Source organism: Pongo pygmaeus, chromosome 5 (genome assembly GCF_028885625.2).
Source record: "Pongo pygmaeus isolate AG05252 chromosome 5, NHGRI_mPonPyg2-v2.0_pri, whole genome shotgun sequence".
NCBI classification, from domain to species: domain Eukaryota; kingdom Metazoa; phylum Chordata; class Mammalia; order Primates; family Hominidae; genus Pongo; species Pongo pygmaeus.
Window position 1 is genome coordinate 158,662,263 of NC_072378.2, and position 15,882 is coordinate 158,678,144.

At 40.1% G+C, this 15,882-nt stretch overlaps 1 protein-coding gene across 9 annotated transcripts in view; it reads left to right on the forward strand.

Annotated features, from left to right (window-relative positions):
* SYNJ2 (synaptojanin 2) overlaps positions 1-4,041 on the forward strand; it is a 117,754-nt gene extending 113,713 nt beyond the window's left edge. For all 9 annotated transcript variants that reach the window (XM_054492131.2, XM_063666764.1, XM_063666765.1 and 6 more), the window contains one exon: positions 490-4,041. In XM_054492131.2, coding sequence (XP_054348106.1) covers positions 490-1,218 — 729 coding nt within the window. In that variant the 3' untranslated portion in view covers positions 1,219-4,041. The remainder of the gene's footprint in view (positions 1-489) is intronic.
* The last annotated feature ends 11,841 nt before the right edge of the window (positions 4,042-15,882 follow it).

Genomic DNA, 15,882 nt, shown 5'->3' on the forward strand with positions numbered 1-15,882 from the left:
TCTCAAAAAAAAAAAAAAAAAAAAAAAAAAAAAAATTCAAGGAGAAAGTATATCCATTAGTCCTTCAGTTAGCTTAGTGTTGTAACACAAGTTACTTCACCCTAGCATGGTACAGACCATGAATCAGCCCAGGTTGCAACTTCAAAGAGTGTTTTCAGAGAGGTTTGCTTTCAATAAAGGAAGAGCATCACCCCATTTCCTAAAGGACAAAGAAAAGTTTGTCTCTGATTATTTACTGTGGCCCTGGTTTTAAAATTTCCACTCATTTTCACTGGACCTGCTGGTGTGACCTGATAAATGTGTTTCTCCTGTGCCTTTTCTTTTTCTTACCTGGTCACATTTCTGGCACCCCACACATTCTCAAATCTCGAATTTGCTAGAATGTCAGCTTGGTCTCATCTCTGTTCTCTGCTGACCACTCTGTTCTCTGATCCTCAGCTGCCCAGGTATTGCCTTCTTATTTACACTCTTTGTCCCACCTTTTCTCAGCCCCTGTCACCAGAAGAACAGTTTGAGCAACAGACTGTCCATTTTACAATCGGGCCCCCGGAGACAAGCGTTGAGGCCCCTCCTCTCACGACAGCCCCTCGAGCCCCTCCTGTTCCCAAACCAAGAACATTTCAGCCTGGGAAAGCTGCAGAGAGGCCAAGCCACAGGAAGCCGGCGTCAGACGAAGCCACTCCTGGGGCAGCAGCCTCCGTGCCACCACCTCTGGAGACGCCGCCTCTTGTGCCCAAGGTCCCCCCGAGGAGAAAGAAGTCAGCCCCCGCAGCCTTGCACCTGCAGGTCCTGCAGAGCAACAGCCAGCTCCTCCAGGGCCTCACTTACAGCAGCAGCGACAGCCCCTCTGGGCACCCGGCCGCAGGCACCGTCTTTCTCAGCACTTCATCTGCTACAAGCCCCGACAGCGATGGCACCAAAGCGATGAAGCCAGAGGCAGCCCCCCTTCTTGGCGATTATCAGGACCCCTTCTGGAACCTTCTTCACCACCCTAAACTATTGAATAATGCTTGGCTTTCTAAGAGCTCAGACCCTTTGGACTCAGGGACCAGGAGCCCCAAAAGGGATCCCATAGACCCAGTGTCAGCTGGCGCATCAGCTGCCAAGGCGGAGCTGCCACCAGATCATGAACACAAAACCTTGGGTCACTGGGTGACAATCAGTGACCAAGACAAGAGGACAGCACTGCAGGTGTTTGACCCACTGGCAAAAACATGACTGAGCGGCTTTGAAGGCCGCCGTCCCATAGAATGCATACATTCCTCCCTCTAGGCATCGCTCCACCAGAAGAGACATCTATTTAAAGGCACACTAGCCAAAACGTTTGTGCATCTGTCACTCTTGTGTAGTTTACAAAAATCGTGTCTTTTATTCAGTAAGATGGTTAGTCAGCCAAGGCTCAAGACTTGTACATCTGAAGTTTCCTCTTCAAGGAATGGGAACCTTCCTGTTCAATTCGGTGTATGGATTTTAAGAAAGGAATCTAGCCGATGAGGCCCAAGAAGTTCTCACCCATTGAATTTTTAAATGGTTTTTCAGTTCATGTTGTACGTGATGGGGATTTGTCTTTTGTTTTATTTGTATTTTACAGATTCGGTATAACATTTTGGGGAGCCACCTGAAGGTTGATGTATAAAGTAAGGATTAGAGAAAGAGGTCATCGTGACCATTAGTAGCTATCCTGGCCCACTTAAGCAAGGTTACAAAAAATCAAAGTTGGAAGCAGCCAAATAGGTCAACCTAATGACTAGACTGTACATTCCCGTGAGCCTTCGTGTTTAACTGTGTACATGTGCATTAACCTTGATGATGTGTGAATCCCAAGGGAGCCAGTGGCATACACCGTTTTGCCTCTAAAGCATATACCGTTAGCTTAACCTTAGCTTAAACTAGCTGAAGACTCCTGTGTTGTGTCTTAGACATTGCATGCCCTATCAATTACTATAATCCTGAGCCATGGTGTGCTACTGAAACCAATTTTTATCCACCATCTAGTCCTTATTAAATGAAACCTCACGGATCCTTTGTTCCGCTTATATTCCGTGCATACCACATAAAAGCACACAGTGTGAAAACTCGTGCTGACACATGATATTGATTCTCATTGTTAGAATATGGAGAGTGTTTCAGCCTCATCTGTCCGGCTGGAGCTTCGGGATGGAAAGTACTATGTATCCCTGCATATAAGAATCACCAGGCCAGTGTTTCTGGGTTTGCTTCTCTATAGGTTTGTTAGGTTTATTTTTTGCCTATACATTTTTCCCACGTTTCCAACAGCACTTCTCACCTATTCAATAATTGAAAAAGACATTACCATAGTGCTTTGCATTTTTAAAGTAATGTTACAAGGTCTAGAATCCATTTGGAGCAGATACCATGTTTTCGCTATTTAATAAGAAGTTCAGTAGTGAAATCTTATTGCACCGCCTGTTGTATCTGGGAGCCTCGTACAGAGGCTCGTATAGCAGTGATCAAGTGTCATCCCTTACATGACTGGGGGATGTCTGTCCTAAACGCTGACCACTAGGATAGTAAGGATCATCTTGCCTGGGCTATGCCACTGTCTTGTTAACAATTAGACATCTGGAATTTCATAATTAGTTTTCATTGTCACTATCAAGATATATTGCAGATTACTTAAATCTGGCCATCAAAACAAAAGTTACAACACGTATCTCTTTTCATCTGAAAACTAATACCTGGAAAAGGATAAAAGAAAAAGGAATCCGTGACCCACAGAGCTAGACAGAAAAGATGCATAGTTGACCAGTCATAAAAGGCGGTGTTTAGGTGATCAGGATGCCTTTGGTGGCATTTACGTGCTTTATATGATGTTTACCTCCATAACAAACACAAGAAATAAACCGAATGGTCCTTAACAGAGTCTGGGGGAGAGAGCAAGATGGGTTGCTTGGAGAAGCTGATTTGCCAAGATGCACATCGCTATTAACAGGCAGAGTCATAAATGAAATGAAATTGAAGAATTCATTCAAATGCTCTTTTCTCTATAACCTCTTTTCTCACCAAAAAGGAGGTAAATTTGAAAACAGATAAATGTAACAACCAGTCAAAGAAGCAGGGGAAAAGTAAGCTCCTCCAAAGTTGCTTGCAGTGCTGGAAATAGATCTCATTTTTAGGTTTTCTCTTCGTTCCAGATAGCAAATAAATAGCACAGAGAATAAAATTTCTGTTAAAATAGGTGCTCATCTCCTAAGTAGCTCTTCAGAGTCTGACCGTAAGTAAAAACACACAGAATTGTGTTGACTTGTGGAGGTGAATCACAAAAAAGTTACAAGGAGTTTAAGAGTTAAATATTATTTGATCGTGGCAGTCAAATTTAGTGAACAACATAGATTGGATTTGGAGTTGGTAGTAGGTATGGTTCTCATACCAGAATTCTCTTTTAAAAAAAAAAAAAGGGCAGTTGGAATTGCCTTATTTATTTTTAAAATCAATGCTTACTAGTTGGTAGGATTCCCAGGTCAGCAGCAGAGTTGATTAAATAATCTTGACAATGAGCAGCTGCCATCTTGGGAATTTCATTCTGTGGATTTTTAAATGTTTCGTCTTTGGTGCTACCATCCAGGGCTTCTTATTGTGACCTTGTAGCTTATTTGTTCCTGCTGTTCTCTAACATGGTGCAGTTCACGCAGACTGGTTTAGGCACTTCACAACTCCCCATTGTCTCTTTGACCCCAAGCCTAGTCCCTTTTACATCACCATCTTCTCACACTTCTTGCCCTCTTAAAATATGTTTTGGTTAATGATTGAATTAGGACATCAGCTTAAGCAATTCCTGTAACAGTTTAACGTTGTTGAAGTTCAAGGCACATAATAAAATTCTCCCTGATGTGTGTGTAAGTATAAACAAAGTAATGTATCAAAGCGTTTGCTTTATAATGAAGTCATTTCATTGGGAAGGAAAGCTGCAAAGATTACTGGGGGACTAGTGATTAATAAAATCCTGTAATATTTTTTGAAGTGAAAATTTGTACTGAAGTTGTATGTGATACCTATTAAATGTTTTTGTCTTTTTTTAAATTGGGTTTATTTCTTTTCAGATATGAAGAGAACCTTAGAATATCTTTGGCTACCTTCTGTTCTGGATCAAATGCAATTACTAGTTATTTAGCAATTCCTCTTGAGTTTTGGGTTTTGGTGTTTTTTTGTTTGTTTGTTTGTTTGTTTGGAGACAGAGTCTCACTCTGTCGCCCAGGGTGGAGTGCAGTGGTGCGATCTTGCTCACTGCAACCTCCCCCTCGCGGGTTCAAGCAATTCTCCTGCCTCAGTCTCCCGAATAGCTGGGCTTACAGGCATGTCCCACCATGCCTGGCTAATTTTTTTGTATTTTTAGTAAAGACGGGGTTTCACCATATTGGCCGGGCTGGTCTCAAACTCCTGACCTTGTGATCCGCCTGCCTAGGCCTCCCAAAGTGCTGAGATTACAGGTGTGAGCCACTGCGCCCAACCAGTTCGTTTTTTTAACCATCAAATTAAGTTCAAAAAACAGAAAAGTAATCATTGGTTAAGAATTTATGACTTGAATGCTGCTAGCAGGGAATACTGCCATAACATATAATAACTTTATGCTACTTATCTACAAGACTTGAGAGATGCTAGAATTCATTTTCTGTACGATTTTATAGCAAACTTATAAAAACTGAACTGCTAGCTTGAGTCCATTACAGCATAGAAGCAGGAGACGGAAGTAAACACTCTTCAAGTTCTGTCTAGGTTTGCTCTAAGCTAATTAATACAATATAGATCATAAATGTTCTCTGATGATTTTCAGGAATAAGAATATAATCTCTAATAAATATGGCTAGTCCTTCCTGACCAGTAAGGAGGCATATTGAATTCACTAAATCTGACAGCCAGTTGCAGAAACTTCCTTTCCAAGGGAGTGGGGGAGATAGGTTTAAAAAGCACTCTCATCCAAGGCAAATTGTTTGCTTTTATCTCAATGAGGTAATAAGAGTACAAATGAGGCCGGGCACGGTGGCTCACGCCTGTAATCTCAACATTTTGGGAGGCCAAGGCGGGTGGATCACCTGAGGCCGGGTGTTTGAGACCAGCCTGGCCAACATGGTGAAACCCTGTCTACTAAAAATACGAAAATTAGCTGGGAGAGGTGGCGCACACCTGTAATCCTCAGGAGGCTGAGACAGGAGAATCCCTTTAAGCCCAGGAAGCAGAGGCAGCGAGCCAAGATTGCGCCACTGCACTCCAGCCAGAGTGTGACTCTGTCTCAAATAAATAAATAAATGAGTATAAGTGAGAGAGTAATTGTGAACAGACAGTTAGGGAAGATTTCGGAGAAGAGTATTAAGAATTTTGGGCCAGGCACGGTGGCTCATGCCTGTAATCCCAGCACTTTGGGAGGCCGAGGCAGGTGGATCTTGAGGTCAGGAGATCGAGACCATCCTGGCTAACACGGTGAAAGCCCGTCTCTACTAAAAATACAAAAAATTAGCCAGGCATGGTGGTGGGCGCCTGTAGTCCCAGCTACTCGGGAGGCTGAGGCAGGAGAGTGGCGTGAATCCGGAGGCAGAGCTTGCAGTGAGCTGAGATCGCACGACTGCACTCCATCCTGGGCGACAGAGTGAGACTCTGTCTCAAAAAGGAATTTTGAACTATTTTTTTAATTAATTATACTTTCAGAGCTGTTTTATGTTCACGGCAAAATTGCACAGAAAGTAGAGTTTCCATATCCTCCCTACCCCAACACGTGCACAGCCTCCTCCACTATTGACTTCCCCCCACCAGACTGGTACATTTGTTTCAATCAGTTGACTACATTGGTACATCATCCTCCCAAGTCCATAGTTCAGGGTTCACTTTTGGTGTTGTACATTCTATGGGCTTGGACAAGTGTATAATGACATGGATCCACTATTGCAGTATCATGCAGAGGAGTTTCACTACCCTAAAAATCCTCTGGGCCCCACCTATTCACCCCTCCCTCCTCCCAATCCTGGCAACCACTTATCTTTTACTGCCTCCATGGTTTTGCCCTTCCCTGAACGTCATAGAGTTGGAATCACACAGTATATAGTCTTTTCATGAGTGGATAGCTCTTTTTTTTTTAGTGCTGAATATAATCCATTGTCTGGATGTACCAGTTTATCCATTCTCCTACTGAAAGACACCTTAGTTGCCTTCAAGTTTTGGCAATTATGAATAAAGCTGCTATAAACATCTGTGTGCATGTTTTTGTGTGGACATAAGTTTTCAATTCATTTGGGTAAATACGAAGGAGTATAATTGCTGGATCATATGGTAAGAGTATGTCTGTAAGAAACTGCCAAACTGTCTTCCAAAGTGGCAGTACCATTTTGCATTCCCCCCAGCAGTGAATGAGAGTTCCTGTTGCTCCACATCCTCACCAGCATCTGGTGCTGACAGCGTTTTGGGATTTTGGCCATTCTAACAGGTATGTAGTGATGTCTTAATTTGCAATTTCCTAATGATATGATATTGAACATCTTGTATGTTTGCCATCTATGTGTCTTCTTTGGTGAGGTATCTGTTCATATATTTGGCCCAGTTTTTAAATGGATAAAGTTCATTTTCTTACTGTTGAGTTTTAAGTGTTCTTCATACATTTTGGATAACAGTCCTTTATCAGATACATCTTTTGTAAATATTTTCTCTGAGTCTGTGGCTTGTCTTTTCATTCTCTTTTTTTTATCTTATTATTATTATTATTATACTTTAAGTTTTAGGGTACATGTGCACAATGTGCAGGTTAGTTACATATGTATATATGTGCCATGCTGGTGTGCTGCACCCATTAACTCATCATTTAGCATTAGGTATATCTCCTAATGCTATCCCTCCCCCCTCCCCCCACCCCACAACAGTCCCCGGAGTGTGATGTTCCCCTTCCTGTGTCCATGTGTTCTCATTGTTCAATTCCCATCTATGAGTGAGAACATGCGGTGTTTGGTTTTTTGTCCTTGCGATAGTTTGCTGAGAATGATGATTTCCAATTTCATCCATGTCCCTACAAAGGACATGAACTCATCATTTTTTATGGCTGCATAGTATTCCATGGTGTATATGTGCCACATTTTCTTAATCCAGTCTATCATTGTTGGACATTTGAGTTGGTTCCAAGTCTTTGCTATTGTGAATAGTGCCGCAATAAACATACGTGTGCATGTGTCTTTATAGCAGCATGATTTATAGTCCTTTGGGTATATACCCAGTAATGGGATGGCTGGGTCAAATGGTATTTCTAGTTCTAGATCCCTGAGGAATCGCCACATTGACTTCCACAATGGTTGAACTAGTTTACAGTCCCACCAACAGTGTAAAAGTGTTCCTATTTCTCCACATCCTCTCCAGCACCTGTTTCCTGACTTTTTAATGATTGCCATTCTAACTGGTGTGAGATGGTATCTCATTGTGGTTTTGATTTGCATTTCTCTGATGGCCAGTGATGATGAGCATTTTTTCATGTGTTTTTCGGCTGCATAAATGTCTTCTTTTGAGAAGTGTCTGTTCATATCCTTTGCCCACTTTTTGATGGGGTTGTTTGTTTTTTTCTTGTAAATTTGTTTGAGTTCATTGTAGATTCTGGATATTAGCCCTTTGTCAGATGAGTAGGTTGCAAAAATTTTCTCCCATTCTGTAGGTTGCCTGTTCACTCTGATGGTAGTTTCTTTTGCTGTGCAGAAGCTCTTTAGTTTAATTAGATCCCATTTGTCAATTTTGGCTTTTGTTGCCATTGCTTTTGGTGTTTTAGACATGAAGTCCTTGCCCGTGCCTATGTCCTGAATGGTAATGCCTAGGTTTTCTTCTAGGGTTTTTATGGTTTTAGATCTAATGTTTAAGTCTTTAATCCATCTTGAATTAATTTTTGTGTAAGGTGTAAGGAAGGGATCCAGTTTCAGCTTTCTACATATGGCTAGCCAGTTTTGCCAGCACCATTTATTAAATAGGGGGACATTGTCTTTTTGCAGAGCAGAAAGAGGATTAAGAATTTGAAAAGTAACAGAGTTGATTAATAGAAAGGATGTTAGTCAATGGTAAAGATAATTTCAGAGGACCTTATAGTGTAGGATTTTATTCTGTGTATAACAGAAGAAGTTGGTTGTAGAAATATCTGAATAAATCTGTGTGGTAGAATGGTTAAGGTTATAGGCTTTGCCTGGGCTAACAGCAACTCTTTAAAGCATCTGGAATATAGTTTAGAAATGGTATGAAGTGGGCCCAACAGCTTCTTCCTGAGGGATGCCTATACAATGACCATTTGTTAAGTAATAAACCATTGTTCTTGCTTCCTGAATTAGGTTTCTCAAGGGGTTATTCAATTTTATTGACATTTTCAAAGAACAACTTTGGGATTTATATATCCTTTCTATTGTTTTCTTTTCTTTTCTTTTTAGAGACAGGATCTCACTCTGTCACCCAGGCTGGAGTGCAGTGGCATGATCATAGCTCACTGTAGCCTTGACCTCCTGGGCTCAAGCAATCCTCCCACCTCAGGTTCCAAGTAGCTGAAACTATAGGGGCTTGCCACCATGCCTGGCTAGTTTTTTGTATTTTTTGTAGAGACAGGGTTTTACCATGTTGCCCAGGCTGGTCTCGAACTCCTGGCCTCAAGCAATCCTCCCCCCTTGGCCTCCTAAAGTGCTGGGACTACAGGTGCGAGCCACCATGCCCAGCTCCCTCTGTATTGTGTTTAAAAATATTTTTCTTTGGCCAGTGCAGTGGCTCACACCTGTAATCTTAGTACTTTGGGAGGCCGAGGCAGGCAGATAACTTGAGGTCAGGAGTTCAAGATCAGCCTGGCCAAATATGGGAAAAATCTATCTCTACTACAAATACAAAAATTAGCCGGGCATGCTGGTGCATGCCTGTAATCCCAGCTACTTGGGAGGCTGAGGTACAAGAATCTCTTGAACCCAGGAGGCGGAGGCTGCAGTGAGCCAAGATTGCGCCACTGCACTCCATCCTGGGTGACAGAGTGAGACTGTCTAAAAATATATTTTTTCTTTGTATTTTTAAACATCTTTCATTAATTTTAACTTTAACTTGGATCTGTTTTGTACTTTTACTTTTGTTCTTTTCCTAATCTTAATAGTAGAACTGGGTTTTCATTTTTGGTCTTTCATAGTTAATAATAAAGATATTTAATTAAAGTTATACATTTTCCCTTGATTTTAGCTTAAACTGCACCCTATACATTTTGGCATGAAATTTTCTCCTTGTCATTAATTGCTAGATTGTAATTTGTCATTGCGTTCTCTTTGATCCATTGGTTATTTAGGAGACTGTATAATTTCCAAATAGTTAAGGGTTTTTTGTTTTGATTTTTGATTTTGGGGTTTTTTTTGGCATTTTAAATTGCTTACCCCTAATTTTATTGGCCTGTGACCTGAGACTATGACCTAGAAAACCATCTACTTTTAAAAATGTGTTAACTTTCGACGTGGCGGATTGATTTCTGAAATGGTTTCATCAATATAATTTTTTTTTAAGTCATACATTACAAAATTGTGTGTGTGAGAGAGAGAGAGAGAGTGAGAGAGAAATTGATTTGCTGTCAGTTACACTCTACCTGCTGGAACAGGTCTTTGTGCAAGGCAGATCTGTGGGGGATGGTGAAGGCTCTAGTTCTAGTTACAAAGTGATGCCCTCGCCTTGCTCCTACCAAGATTCCTTAGATCTTGCTGAATAAATGTTTCACAATTTGTTGTCAGCCTTTTGGTCAATCTCTAGAGACACTGAATGATTGCTTTTGCTAATTTTGACCAGTTTAATAGATGTCTTTCTGGGGGAGAAGTTTCCCTGAGCAGCTCATACAGCTGTTCCAGAATGTAGACCTTCTGGGCTCTCCGTGTTCTGTAGCATTGGCCTGCTTGTCTATCCGTGTGCCAATACAACATTGTCTTATTTAATTTTGATATCTGATAAGCACTCTCACCATATTCTTTTTCTTTAAGAGTATCTTGGCTATTTTTGAGTCTTCGTATTCTTAGATCAATTTTAAAATCAATTGAAGTTCCACTTTTTAAAAACCTGTTGGAATTTTTGGGATTGCATGGAATAGAATAGACAGCTTTACAGTATTGAGTCTTCAGTCCAAGAACCCATCACATCTCTTCATTTAAGGTTTTCCTTGATGTTTCTTAGTTTTTAACCTGTTATAAAAAGTTTCAAACATACATTAAATCGGAAGGAATAGCCTGGACCCTCGCATATCTGTCACCTGGGATTTAACAGTAATAACACTTTGCTATATTTGCTTTATATATTTTTCCTTTGCTGAAATATTTTAAAGCAATTCTGCTATCATACTTGACTCCTCGGTACTTTCAACGTGTATCTCCAACATTTTCTTTCATAACCTTAATGTCATTATTATATCTAACAGACAATACTTATTTTAAAATTCATTTGCTATTTTTTACTAGTATACTTACAGACTTTATATATTGAATGCATCAGCAACATTGCCAAACTCTCAAAATTCTAACAATTTACTGTATTTTGATACACCTAGTATACCATCAATTATCAGATACACCATTTATGTACCATCATTCTTAAGAAGGCTTCCAACTAAATTATGACTCAGTATCTATTGTGAGATGCAGCCCAATAACAGAGATGTTCAAATATTGTAAAATGTGTCTTGGAATTGATAAAACATGGTATCTGTGGATTCTTTTGGATTTTCTATGTAAATAATCATATTAGCAAACAATGAATTTTGTTTATTCCTTTCTCATCCTTGTACCTTTGTGTCTTTTTCTTCTCTTACAGAGTTGGCTAGGACATTTAGGACGATGTTAAAAATGCTGCTGGTAGGCATTCTTGTGTTATTCCTGTTCTCAGAGGGAAGATGTTAATATTTTTATCACTAAGTATGATGTTTATTGTTGTTTTTCTTTAAATATCCTTTATTCAGAAAATTCTCTTCCTGGCTTGCTAAGTTTATCTTTTGCATGAACAGTAGTTGAATTTTATCAGAGATTTTGTGTGTATTGTAATGATTATGATTTTTCCTTTTGTTTAATATGGTGAATTACATTGATCAATTTTTCAGTGCTAAGCAAACCTTGCATTCATTGCATAACTCCAACTTGGGGAGATTATTTTATCCCCTTAAATATTGCTGGCTTTAATTTGTCAGTATTTTTGCTTGGGATTTTTGCAGCTACATCCATAAGTGAGAACGGCTTGTAACTTTCCCTTTTTTATACTGTCCTTGAATGGTTTTGGTATCAGAGTTTTGTTAACCTCATAAAATGAGCTGGGGACTACACTCTTTTCTATTGACTGGGAAAACTTGATAATATTGGAACTATTTCCTCCTTAAACTTTCGGGAGCACTCACCAGTCAAGTTCTGTTTAGGTTTGTTCTAAGCTAATTTTAATACATAAAATATAGGTCATAAATGTTCTCTGATGATTTTCAGCAGTAAGAATATACTGATAATCTCGAAGTCATAAATATGGCTAGTCCTTCCTGACCAGTAAGGAACAGTACATTGAATGCACTTGGGCCTATAGTTTGTGAGATTTTAAAACCACTTATTCTATTCGTTTTATAGGAATAGGACTATAAAAGTTTTCTATTTCATGGGCAACTTGGGTAAGTTGTATTTTCTTTGGGGTTTTCTATTAAAAATTGAGTAATATTGGCCTAAAAGTATTTATTAATATCCTTTTATCTTGTGTGCACTGTAGTAATATTTCCTCTTCCTTCCTAATATTGGCAGTTTGTGCCTCTTTTTTCACTTGACTGGTCTCACTAACAGTTTGTCAACTATTAGTCTTTTCAAATAATCAGCTTCTAGTTTTGCTGAGGTTCTATTTTGTTTTTTTCTATTTCATTAATTTATGTTCTTTTAAAATTCTTCCATCTATTTTCTTTGGTTTTATTTCACTGTTCATTTTTCTAACTTCTTGAGATGCTTAGCTCATTTGACCATATGGTCAAATGTGAAAAGAACATATATTCTGTATTCCTTGGATACAGTATAGAGCTCTAAATATTCCAGCAGGTCAAGAGAGGTATGTTAAAAATCTCTTGCGGCGTCTGTTTCTTTTTGTAGTTTTCTCCATTTTTGTATTACATAATTTTTATGTCATGTACTCACATTCATACACAATTAAAATTTACCATTTTCCTAGAGAATTTAATCTTTTTTGTTTTGTTTTTTTGAGACAGAGTCTCACCCTGTTGCCCACGCTGGAGTGCAGTGTGGCACGATCTTGGCTCACTTCAACCTCTGTCTCCCGGGTTCAAGTGATTCTCCTGCCTCAGCCTCCCAAGTAGCTGGGATCACAAGCGCACGCCACCACGACTGGCTAATTTTTGTATTTTTATTTATTTTGAGATGGAGTCTAGCTTTGTCGCCCAGGCCGGAGTGCAGTGGCACAATCTCGGCTCACTGCAACTTCTACCTCCCAGCTTCAAGAATTCTACCGCCTCAGTCTCCCAAGTAGCTGGGATTACAGGCGCCCACCACCATGCCTGTATTTTTAGTAGAATTTTTGCATTTTCAGTAAAAGTTTTGTATTTTTAGTAGAGATGGGGTTTTGCCATGTTGGTCAGACTGGTCTCAAACTCCTGACCTCAAGTTATCCACCGGCCTCGGCCTCCCAAAGTGCTGGGATTACAGGCATGAGCCACCACACCTGGCCTGAATTTAATCTTTTATCTCCATGAAGTAACCCTTTTTTTCTCTAATAATAATTCTTCTTGACCTGAAGTGTTCTGATAGCTACACCAGCTATCTTTTGGTGTTTGTGTGATGTCTTTTTCCAACTTTTTTCTGTTGTTTTTTTTTTTTGAGACGGAGTCTTGCTCTGTCCCCCAGGCTGGAGTACAGTGGCTCAATCTCGGCTCACTGCAAGCTCCCCCTCCCAGGTTCACGCCATTCTCCTGCCTCAGCCTCCCGAGTAGCTGGGACTACAGGCGCCTGCCACTACACCCAGCTATTTTTTTGTATTTTTAGTAGAGACGGGGTTTCACCGTGTTAGCCAGGATGGTCTCGATCTCCTGACCTCATGATCTACCCACCTCGGCCTCCCAAAGTGCTAGGATTACAGGCGTGAGCCACTGCGCCTGGCCTATCTTTTTTATTTTGAGCCTTTCTGTAGCCTCATGTGTCAGATGGGTCTCTTATAAACATATAGTAGGGTGTTATTTCTTATCCAGTCTGACATACTATCTTTTAACTGGGGCATTTAGTTCATTTACATTTAATGCAATTATTACTATATTTGGGTATTTGGGTTTTAATTTGCCATGCCATTTTGTGCTTTCTCTTAGTACCATCTGTTCCTTATTTCTTTTCCCCTCTGTTTGTGCCTTAAGATTTTTATTCCCCTTTCTCTCCTCTCCTAGTTTGGAATTCATTATACACTATTTTTTGTCTATTATTGGTTATCTTAGAAACAAAATACGTATCATTAAATTCTCAAAGTCTAGTGATAATCATTGTTTTACCTTCCTCCTGAATAATGCAACAACCTTGGAGCACTTAACTCCATTTATCCACCCCCAACTTATATGTTATAATTGCTGTGTATTTTAATTTTACATATTTTAACACCTACTTGATATGTTTTATAAAATTTTTATTTACTTTATCCTAGTAGTTACCTCTTTTTTCACTCCACATTCTTTCTTGAATTCCAGTGCCTCTGGCTGGATCATTTGCCTTCTGCCTTCCGTTAATGAAGGTCTGCTGGCAGTAAACTCTTGCTTTATATAAAATGTCTATTTCACCTTAATATTTTAAGTGTTTATGATTTGTACTGGATGTATAATTCTAGATTGGAAGTGGTTTTCTTTTAGCACATTGACAATATCATTCCAATGTCTTCCGGCTTCCATTGACTTACGACTTCTCAACAGCAGCAACTTTAACTGTTGTTCTTTACACATTTTTCTCTAACTGCTTTTAAGATCTTCCTCTTGTCTTGGCTTTTCTGCAGTGTCCCTATTCTTTGTATAGATGCAGATTTATTTTTATATGCTCTGCTTTGGATTGACTTCTTCAGTCTGTGGATAAGTGTCTTTCATCAGTTCTGGAAACTTCTCAAACATTATCTCTTCAAATACTGCCTCTAAGACACTCTTTTTCTCTCTCCTTCTGGTACTCTAATTAACCTTATGGCAGACTTTCTTATCTTTTTACTTGTCTATGTCCTTAGCCTCTCTCCCATATTTTCTACCTTTAGTTTCTTGGTACTACATTCTGAATACTTTCTTTCTGACCTCTCTTCCAGTTCACAAACTTTCTTCAGGTGTAATCTAATTTCAACTAGTTTCCTTGTCTAGAATCTGTTTATATTCTAGGTCAAATCTATTTTAGACTTTCTAAAACCTAAGTCATTACATAAACCTGTTTATGAAGATATTTCACCTTGTGTTTTAAAAAAAAACATGCTAAGCATAGTTGTTTAATCATCTGTGTCTAATAGTTCCAGTATCTCAAGTTTTGTTTATTTATTTATTTGGCACAGGGATCTGTTCTGCTGCTGTTCTCATTCATGGCATCTTATTTCCTTGTATGCCTGGTTATCTTTATTCACTGATGATGGTATTTTTAAACTATTTGTAGGAACGTAATTTAAAGGCTGGGGTGAAGATATCCTCCTAATTTGCTTTGGTCAGATGCCTAGACACTCCCATTCTGGAATCCTCGTATCAAGTGGTGGGCTTGAGATTCTTTGAATCACCCAAGTCACAAGCACAGTATATTTCCTTCCAGGTCACCCTTACTTTGTGTATACAGCCCTTTGCAGTCCCTGCTTAATGTGTTTGGGACTATCAGACTCCCTTGGCAAGCCCTAGTCTTTAACTTCTGTCCCTCTTACCTTGGAAATTTGCCAAAACCATAGCTCCATTTCTTGGTTGCTTCTTTTGGCTCTGCAAATGACCTCAAAGTGGGACCTTGTACAAAGAGACGCAACTAAAGAAGTTAAGTGGGATCAGAAATACAAATCCCTACTCTATGCCCCAAGCCATATGCTGGAAGAGGAAAGGCCTTTTAAAAATTATCTGGTGAGCTGTGATTGTGCCACTGCACTCCAGCCTGGGTGACAGAGAGAGACTTTGACTCAAAAATAAATAAATAAATACTATCTGCCCACAGGGGACTTTCTTTTTTGTCTGCATACAGGGGCTGCCAAATATGTGAGTGGGACCCTTGCCTCAAACCAATGTAGTTGTGCTTGCTGGTCTCCTCTTCAGTTTCTTGCCTTTTCCTGGACTGTTTTTTTTGTTTGTTTTTGTTTTTTTTGAGATGAAGTCTTGATCTGTCACCCAGGCTGCATGATCTCAGCGATCTCAGCTCACTGCAACCTCTGCCTCCCAAGTCAAAGGATTCTCCTGCCTCAGCCTCCCAAGTAGCTGGGATTACAGGAACCCGCCACCATGCCTGGCAATTTTTGTACTTTTAGTAGAGACGGGGTTTTACCATGTTGGCCAGGCTGGTCTCAAACTCCTGACTTCAAGTGATCCACCCACCTCAGCCTCCCAAAGTGCTGGGATTACAGGTATGAGCCACCATGCCCAGCCTCCTGGACGCTATTTCTATAGATAAAATAATGGGCCAGGTATGGTGGCTCACGCCTGTAATCCCAGCACTTTGGGAGGCCGATGTGGGGGGATCACCTGAGGTCAGGAGTTTGAGACCAGCCTGACCAATATGGTGAAACCCTGTCTCTACTAAAAATACAAAAATCAGCTGGGTGTGGTAACACATGCTTGTCATCCCAGCTACTTGGGAGGCTGAGGCAGGAGAACTGCTTGAACCCAGAAGACGGAAGTTGCAGTGAGCTGAGATTGCACACTCCAGCCTGGGTGACAGAGCAAGACTCTGTCTCATAATAATAATTTATTTTTGCCAA